This window comes from Phragmites australis, chromosome 13, assembly GCF_958298935.1.
Source record: "Phragmites australis chromosome 13, lpPhrAust1.1, whole genome shotgun sequence".
Lineage (NCBI taxonomy): Eukaryota > Viridiplantae > Streptophyta > Magnoliopsida > Poales > Poaceae > Phragmites > Phragmites australis.
Genome location: NC_084933.1, coordinates 19,091,549 through 19,101,490, shown reverse-complemented (window position 1 = coordinate 19,101,490; position 9,942 = coordinate 19,091,549). Strand labels below are relative to the sequence as shown.

At 43.2% G+C, this 9,942-nt stretch overlaps 1 protein-coding gene across 1 annotated transcript; it reads right to left on the bottom strand.

Moving 5' to 3' along the window:
• Positions 1–276: 276 nt before the first annotated feature.
• Positions 277–6,008, bottom strand: LOC133888724 (sugar transport protein MST1-like). Its single transcript, XM_062329064.1, has 4 exons — positions 5,790–6,008; positions 1,796–2,115; positions 1,063–1,695; positions 277–983 (listed from the first exon to the last, which is right to left on the bottom strand). Exons 1-4 carry the CDS (start codon positions 5,926–5,928, stop codon positions 534–536), a joined length of 1,542 nt encoding a protein of 513 aa, XP_062185048.1. The 5' UTR covers positions 5,929–6,008; the 3' UTR covers positions 277–533.
• Between the last annotated feature and the right edge of the window lie 3,934 nt (positions 6,009–9,942).

Sequence of the window (9,942 nt, the reverse complement as noted above, 5' to 3'; positions counted from 1 at the left end):
GCCACACGAGCCACCCCAACTCGATGCTAGAAGTACCCGTGCGCCGCGCAGCCCTGCTGTTCGCGACTTTCCCTCTCAACCGGCGGCAATTAGCAGCCGTGTGACAGCTCATAAGAACGCACGGCACAAATATTCGAGCTTCGACGACGCCACCAGGAGAGAAACCGGGATCCTCTGACCTAAAAGAGGATCTGCACGATGACCTCAAAATATTGAGCCGTTTCATCTCAAAGGGATGGACAAAATGCAAGATACAATACTATTACGTATAGTAAAATCGCTACAGTTTATGTGAACAGCCGAGTTGCAACGTTGTACTTCGTATTACTGTATTGCCTCTCACAACGCGCTGTCCCAGAGGCTAGCACAACGAGCTGAGATAAACGCTACGGTAACAGCAGCCTTTATCAGACTACCAGAGTACAGCAAGCTGTAAAGAAAGAAAGAAAAATACGGGCTTGCTGCACACATCGGCTGATTGCGTTTTAATGAATAGTTATATGTCTTGTTATTCTTGCTGCATTCTCCCCTCCTCACAAACAGTTCACCTGAACCTCCTGCTTGGCATCCCTGGCGAACCTCCTCCAGTACCAGTGCCGCGCCCAAACGGACTGCATGGCCTCCAGCGGCACGCCTTTGGTCTCCGGCAGGAACGCGGCGATGAACGCGGTCATGACCAGGACCCAGCCGGCGTAGAACAGGAATATCGCATACTTCATGCCGCAGAGCAGGGTGGTGAACACCTGCGTCTGCGCGAAGGAGAGGCAGAGCGCGATGGACACGGTCATGGCCTGCCCCGCCGACCTGATCTCCAAGGGGTAGATCTCGCTGGGAACGACCCACTTGAGCGGCCCCCACGACAAGCCGTAGCTGAACGTGTACAGACACATGAGCACCAGCACGCCCAGCGCGTAGTTCCGCGGCATCGTCACTACCGCATTGTGCTTCCCGAGATGACCAGCCAGCATCCAAGACATGGCCAACTTATTTGAAGAGCGAAAGGAAAGTGAGAAATTTGAGCTAAAACTGTGAACGACATAGTTAATGGATCGGTAGGATTACCTGGCAAACCATCATTGCTGCGCCACCGGTGAAGAACAGGAACCTGCGGCCGGAGCGGTCCATGACGATGGAGGACAGTGATGTCGAGGTCAAGTTCACGAGGCTAAGAATCACGGAGCCAAAGATGGCCCTCTGGCTGCTGAACCCGACCGTCCGGAACAGCACCGGTGCGAAGACGGCGATGACGATCACGCCGGTGAGGTCGAAGAACGCGGGGATGGCCACCACCATCACCAGGTAGTGTCGGTACCCCTTGCTGCGTAGCCTCTCGTACGCACCCTCGTCGTTCCGGCGCGCCTCCTCGACGGCGCGGACGATGTCCTTGAACTCGGCCTCGACGTCCGCACCCGGACCGCGGATGCGCTGCAGCGACGCGGGGGCCCTGTCGGGCTTGCCGCGCAATACCATGCTGCTGGGAGTGTCCGGGACGAACAGAGCGCTCAGGACGACGATGGCAGCAGGGACGGCGGCGAGGCCCAGCGACACGCGCCAGCCCCAGCCGGGGATGCGGTTAGTGAAGTAGTTGGTGACGGTGGCGGACAGTGTACCCAACACGAGGAAGATGTTGTAGGCCGTGGTGAATGCGCCGCGCCACCTCGCCGGTGATGTCTCCGCGAGGTACAAAGGAGCCGCCTGCAGTTCGTTTATTTTTTACCCAAAAAAAGAATTTGTTATAGCTGGCCTCATCAAATTGCGTGAAGACGTAGAACGTTGTATATATTAGCCTCTGTACCTGCGCAGTGAACCCAACTCCGAAGCCGACCAGCATCCGGCCCACGATTAGCATGGCGATGTTGATGGCGCCGGCGTTGCAGGCGGAGCCTGCAAGGAACAGTACGCCGCCGATCAACATGACGGCCTGGCGGCCCACCGTCCGCGTCACGCTGCTCGCCACCAGCGACGACAACGTCGCGGCGATAAATAACGACGAGGTGAACGCCGTGAGCAGCTGGTCGTCGTATTTGCAGTAGGCGTCGCGCCTCGCGTTCTTCGTCCCGCTCACCACTTCCGGGAAGAACTTGCTCAGGAACGATTCCATTTGCGTCACACCACCTTAGCAAAAGTTTAATTAAAAAATATATGTAAAACGATTGATAATTAATTCCAAAAAAAGATCATAGAAGAACTAAAAAAGAGGGTCACGTCACAAGCAAATTCTATAGTATCTTCTTACTAATTTTTTTCGCGATTGTGTAAAATTTACTTCCGATCACGTCCGATCCTAATTAAGCATCAACGTCCAACATTTCTCGTGTCCTCTGTTACCTGCCCACTTATATGCCGTTGTCTAGCAGTCTCCGAAGGACTATGCTTAATTTGCATAGTACCTTCTCTCAGTAGAAATTGTTCAAAGCAGCACGTTATTGTTTACATTTTATATGATCTCGAATGGTTAAAGACCACTATATCTGGCAAATTGATTAATTTCCCCTTTACATACACCTTATCTGATGGGTACAACATAACTACGTATAATGCCTGAGAGATTCATCTGAGCATTTCAAGAACTAAATGCAAGATACCCTTTTTCCTGATGCTGACATTTAAAGGACTATTTTTTTAATATTTTCTGAAAAAATTCTTTGCATGGCTGCGCTAGGCGCTAGCGCACAACGCGCGACTTGAATAAACTAAAGCAAAAGGATATATGCTAGTACTTTTTCTCCCCAACTAGTAGCATAGTAGATACTAGGTAGCAAATATGCCCTCTATATATGATCTATCTCTATAGTCCATATCCCCTAGCATATATCCTAATATTTCCTTCTCTTCCCTTGCAAGGTGAGCTCATGCATATCTCCAAGGACAATACTCTGTATGTACATTTTCTAGCCACACAACGCATAAGGGTATTGAACCACGCTAAGTATTTATGGTTAGATGTTTTGAAAAAAAGAGTGTTAAGCAATTATATAAAAGTTGCGATTTCCAATGCAAATAAAAATTATAGGTGTTAAACCATAGTTAACTATCTTATTATAAAATCGAGAATGATAATTAGAGGAGGTGAATAGTCACCTCACCAATTTCTTTTGAAACGGATGACTTTTTCCTATTTTCTCATCCAACGTATCTCAAAACTGCAAACGGAAGTAAAAACCGAGGAGAAACAAGTTGCGATAAAAATCAAAAGAGAAGCATAGCTCTCATGGATATAAATGAACTCTATGTTCTATTGAAACTTGTTTTAGAGTCATCGCCACAAAAAGATAGCAACTTGAAGGAATAAATCTTAGAACCAAAGTATAAAGCATTGGCTGAAGAACCTCTCCAAATTGTTAATCTAGAGGCAAGTGAATTCAATAATAACTATGTATGTGAATTTTATATCTCTAACAATAAGAAAAGCACATTCATAAGGTGAAAGAATTTCAACTCAACAATCAAAACAGAAATCGCAACGAAAACAAAAAAACTCACAAGCAATATAAGGAAGCCAATAGAGAAAAACTAGAAACAGATGAACATAAGAATAGGAGAAAATATAAACTTCATTCTTTGCAAAGATCAGCCCTACTTTCAACGGATTACAAAGAATTTTGCTCACAAAAAACTCTTAACTAATACAGAGGCTAAGCTATTCCCTCCCTCTCCTCTAAAAACCTAGCACTTAAACTCAAATGGCTGGCTCAAGCTACCCTCACAGCCCTACCCCTCTATTTATAGATCTAGCGAGGTAGCTTAGCATTTAACTGTCCTTGTTCCTAAAATACTCATCTCTTCTAATGTACTCCTACCTACAACCAGAGTATGTTGGTCTATTTTTCGCTCCGTTCATCGAATGGATGTGGCTTCTTCATGACTTAGTTTCGCCTCGACATAAGTTTCGCGAGGATACTACATGCACTCCATACTTCCATGGTTTTGAGACCAAACTACGAAACCGTCTTGCACGCTTCTCAAAGCATGACTCACTGTCACTTACTTAAGCCTTAAGCAAACATCTCGATATCGACACGTGTAATCCGTCTTTCGATGTTAACTGTCGGCAAGTCTCTCCCACTCTCGATCACTCAGGCCGCCTTGTCACTTGCACCAGCATCCCCTTCGCTTGACTTTATCAATACGTCATTTTCATCCACCTTCACACACTTTGCTTGACTTCCACGTGCACAGCTTGGACCACCCTTAACTCTGTTCAGCATTTTCGATCGTCCAGCACCACCCTACTTAGGCCTAATCATCTCGTCGTCGACCGCTAAGTTGAATCCATCACTTATACAGCACAAGAGAAGCAATCTTGCATTTTCAACATCATTTAACTCCCTCACAAGTTAGTCGAAAATGAAATCTCTGTTGCACAACACATCAAACAGAAAAACATAAAACGTCGGATGTTCCAACGTATTCTGGTTTCTGAACGCTGGACCATCCGGTCTATGCAATATTTCCTCTGCTAGAAACCTCCTGGGGAAAACTCTGGTGAAACCTTCAGTGTGCACAAAAGCTCATCACATGACTATTCGATAAGTACAATCTCACCAGGGGCAATCTTGTATCCTCTCTGGAAAAATTACTCCGATGAAGCATCCGGTGAACACACTTCAAACGTAGAACCATTCGGCGTGTACATCTTCACCAGACACGCTTTGCATCTTCTATGGACAAATTAATCTGGCGTTCATTTCACTCCATCGCTAGGCCATCCGACGTGTAGAATTTACCCCAGACATGTTCTACAACTTCTCTAGAAAAAAATGTTATGGTGTGTACTTCGTCCGAACGCCGAACCATCCGACGAGTACTTCAACCTTTGCTTTTGAGTTGAACTGCTCCGGCGTGAAACTCTTATGAACGCCAGACCATCCGACGAGTTTAATTTTCCGAGCATTAGATCACCCGATGAGTACAATTTTACTTCCTCAGAGACAAAACACTCAAACTATGTTTCTTTCTGTAACTTTGATTAGTCATAATCGTCATTGCAATGCATATACATACTCGTACAATCTCAAAATTATCAAACCAAATCAATCATCCTTATTAATCACTTAACACAAATAAATCAAGACACCTTTAACTTGTTTTCTCACTTATTAACACTAATATAAACGGCAATGTTTAAGTAACTTCTTTTTTATATGCACCCCATTGTATATGCCGGAGAACGTACGTGCTTGCGTCTCAAAGCATACCACTGAACCGGTCTTAACACAACACTGCTGGAGATGCAGATGGCCTTGCTCAAAGCTAATGGGTTGTTAGGGAAAGCTCGAGCCTTAGCATAAAGCCTCGATCAAAGCCACCAGAAGAAAAACCCTTCCAGATCCTCTTGGCAAATATCAAATACGAAGGAACTGGCTTGAATGTGATAATTTATCCAGGAACCGCAACAAGCTGGTCAAGGAAAAAGGCCAAAATCTCGGACGTATGGTCTGAGTCACACTCATTCAAGATGAGGTGAAAGACAAGACTGCTTGCATCTGCATATTGTTGGGAATCACAGGCAGGGACAAATAAATTTAAGGCCGTCACCGAAGATGTAAGTTCGTGTGGGAGGAAATCGAGGTTTGCAAATCGCAGGACGAAATTAGAACGAAAAGGATTCCGGGCTGAAGAACGCATCCTATCGCGAGATCGAAACCAGAGTCGTGTTGCCGTTTAGTTGGGATCACAAACACTCCTGCTGGCCACTGGCACGGCACACAGTGCACTTAGGTTGGAGCTAAGCATGCGCGGGTGTACAGTTAAAGCGAGAGTGATCAATCGATGGTTCAAGCATGCACCTGAGACGCCAATGTCGTAGCCGAAGATGAGGCCGCATGAGGCGGCCATGAGGCAGGTGACCACGACGGAGACCGTCACGCCGCTGCCGTAGTCGTCCACCCGGCCACCCTCCGCCGCGGGGAATCCGCCTCCGGCCATCGAGAAACTGGCTTGCTTCTTTCAGGTTCTCCAAGCCGGCGACAGCTGAGCCGGCAAGTGAAGTTTGGTAGCACTGTGTGTGTGGCTGTAGGCTCTGTCGATTAGTTGGAAGGCAACAACCATATATACACACGGATTTACGAGGTTCCCAACCCTCTGTGGAATTTTTAGACTTGGACCATTTTTGAAAACATTTTTTACACATGGATCTACGGAAACGATATAAAAGAATAAACTTTTTTAGGGCGCCATGATTAAATAGTATGATGCTGTGATAATTAATATTATGGTAGCTAATACATAAGACTTATTAAACCTAAAATAGAAGATCGCTAGCACAACATCGTGATATTCAACCACGACGTCAAATGTTATGACGCTGTGCAAAATGATCTATTTTCAAATTTTATTTTTGAAGGGTTTATTTTTTGATAATTAAGAAATCAAGTTGAAATGTGATTTGATTTATGTGTGATGAGTGATTGATAAGGTGGTTACTTTGATTTGATGATTTTTAGAATTGTATGAGTATGTTTATCTTTGTGACTAACTAGAAATAGAGTTGAGAGTTTTCAATCTCTAAGCCAGGAAAAATGAACTCACCAGATAGTTCAGTGCCTAGATTTTTTACCATATCGGATGATTCGATGTTCAGATGGAGGTTACACCGAATATTTCAATCTAGAGACAAGAAGTGAAAAGCTCAATGGATGGTCCTGTGTTAGAATAAAGTGCACACCGAATTATTTTCTAGTAGAAGTGCAATCTTTAGAAAAAAAAAAGGTTTGAACTCGACAGATGATTTGGTGATGGATGGTGTGTACATCGGAGACTTCACTGGATTTTTTATTCCAAAGAGATTGCAAAATGGGAGTCTGAAGTAGTCGTACTCACCAGATAATTCGGTGATGGATTTTGTACACACCGGATGATTCTCTAGGAGGTTTCTAAGAAGAAAGCATTGCACACACCGGATGGTTCGGTATTCAGAGGTTGTACACACCGGAACATCAGGTGTTCACGTTTTTGTTGATATGAGCTTTTGAACCGAGGATTTTGATTTCGACTAATCTATAATGGAGTTGAAGATATGTGTTTACTTAACTTATGGTGTATGATGGATGTAACTTGACGGTCAACGATGAGATGATCGGGGTCAAGCGGGGTGTTTAATGTCGGACGATTAAGGAGACCAAAAGGAGTCAAAGATGGTTCTAGCTGTACATGTCAAGATCAAGCAAAACATGAGAAGGAGGATGAAGATAACGTGTTGATAAAGTGAAACGAAAAGGGATGCTGGTACAAGTGATGAGACGGCCCGTGGGATTAAGAGTTGAAAAGACTTATCAGTGGTCAAGATCATAAGATAATGTACACGTGTCAATATCATGATGCTTTCTTAAGGTGTAAGCAAGTGACGGTGAGTCACGCTTTAAGAAGCGTGCAATACGGTTTCACAATTTAGCCTCAAAACTGTAAAATGATAGAGTGCACGTGGCATCATCGCGAAACTTACGTCGAGACAAAACTAAGTCATAAAGACATCACAGTCGTTCGATGGACGGAGAAGTGATTGGACTTATAAATAGAGGTGTATGACTGTGATAAATAGAGAGGTATGACTGTGAGAGAGCCTTAAGTTAGCCACTTATGAGTTGTGTGGTAGTGTTTTAAGATGGGAGGGATGAGTACTTACTCTATGTATTAAGTGAGAGTTTGTATATGCAAAAACGTTTGTAAGCTAATCTTTGAAAGTAATAAAGTTTATTTTTCTTTCTATACTTGTGTTCATCTTCTTCTAGTTTCTCTTTATTGGTTATCTTGTTGGATTGCAAGTTTTTTAGTTTCTGTTGTGACTTTCGTTTTTCTTAAGGGCTAAATTTTTTCACTTTGTTGAAGTTCCTCTTCTTATTACTACAGATATAAAATTCACATATAAACTAATCTTTAATTTCATTGACTTTAGATCCATCAACTGAAAGAGTTTCTTTACCCGATGCTCACTTCTTTGTTCTAAAGGTTGCTATCTTATTATGACTATGAATCTTAAAATAATTTTCAATGTAACCTATGTGTATATATGAGAGTCATGCTTCGTTTACAATTTTTTCTCTGTTTCTCTCCCTTTCTTATTTACGCTCTTGATTTTAAGATTTGTTAGGTGATAAAATAAAAAAAGCTATCTGTATTAAAAGAAATTATTTGAGAGTGTTATTCACTATCTTCTAGTTATCGTTTTCGATCTTACAACAATATTTTCGGAAGATCCATTTGTATTGTAGAATACATTTTTTTAAAAGGCCAAAAAAAAATCCACTTCGTTGCTGCACGCCACGTGTGTAGAAAGGCAGAATCCGCATGACCATAGACGGGTGGAATTTTGACCTTTGTTGCCATTGGAACTTTGCACGGTAGGATTTGGCGCCGTACCCCGCGTGGGATGCGTTCAGGTCGGGCCCCGGGAACACCGACGCCCAAGAGCTTGCACTGTGCTCCGTCCACTCCTCGCCTCTGGAGTCGGCCAGCATCGGTCGGCCTTCAGCGCGGCGCGCACATGGCCCCTGACGTCGCGCGTCCCGGCTTTCCGGTGGGCCAGCCTCTGCGACGCCATTGACTCATTTGGCATGTACCCCATGCCATGCCCGACGCATGGTCAATGGAGAACCCTTTCACCCGCGCACACCGCCTGGGCGTTTGGCCCGACATGCGGGACCGGCTGGCTGAATGAGAGCTGGCGTCGCACGTCATGTCTCTCTCCTTTGCGTTATTCCTTTCTCGTGTGTACACTTCTTGTACTGCTCGTTGGTGTGGATGTAGGTATGGGGAAAGCGACCATGCTCAGGAGTGAGGATATCGTAGGGGCACTCTGGTCAGTACATCAATGAAGTCATGGATCTTTTTCTTTTTTGCGAGGATGCACGAGTCATGATCTGGGAAATGGGAAAATATTCAGGTACAGTTATTCTACCACTGCAAAATAAGGTTTTCACTAGAAAAATGGCGCGCCCCTGGCCCGCCCTTTTTTCTTTCCTTTTCTAACAATGATCGAAACCTTATAAAGAAAGAATAAAGGCAGGTACTAAACTGTTATTCATATTATCTGTGGAGATGAGACATCACATCAATCGCACCAGATCCACTGTTCTAGTTCCGACAGCGCCCCAACTCTTTTGCCATGGACCGCGTCATACAAGAGGAACGCAACCCCACGCCGGCCCCGCGCGCGTCCTAAACTCAAAAATAAAAATATTAAATAGGTTAATATCAAATACAAACTTAAAATACAAATATATATATATATAGGACACCTATTCTATACTCTAGGAGTATATACTCCCACATGCAATATACCACCTAAACAAACACTTTATACTCTTTTATCATTTTTAGTATACTCTAATACTAATTCTAAGATACTCCGATATGAGTTGTATGAAAAAAAATTCAATGTTAGCCTTTCATTTTTGCTATATACTTTTTTTTATACATAAAAGAAGTATATACGCAAATTATGATAAAAAATTATGGAATTTTATAAAAAAATTCGTGGGATTTATACTGTAGTATCTTATAATTACTAATGAAGTATATTTAAAGTGATAAAGAAGTATAATACACGTGTAAAAGTGGTATATGAGAGGTGGGAGTACATATACCCAGGAGTACATACTAGTTTATACACACATATATATATATATATATATATATATATATATATATATATATATAGTGTTGGTGTCGCTAGATATATACACAACACTAGATAGATACTGCTCCGCCACCCTACCGGAATATATATTATGATTTCAACATCCTTGCAAGTCTTGCTTAAGAGTAACTCCAACAGAACATCTATAATACATCATCTATATTCTCATATGGATTGCCATCTATAAAGATTCTCCCTTCATATTACTCCATCACTCCAACAACACATCCATATTTCATCTCCTATATTCTCTCTCATATTTTTTAATATTATTCTATAACTAACAATATTTAAAAAAAAACACT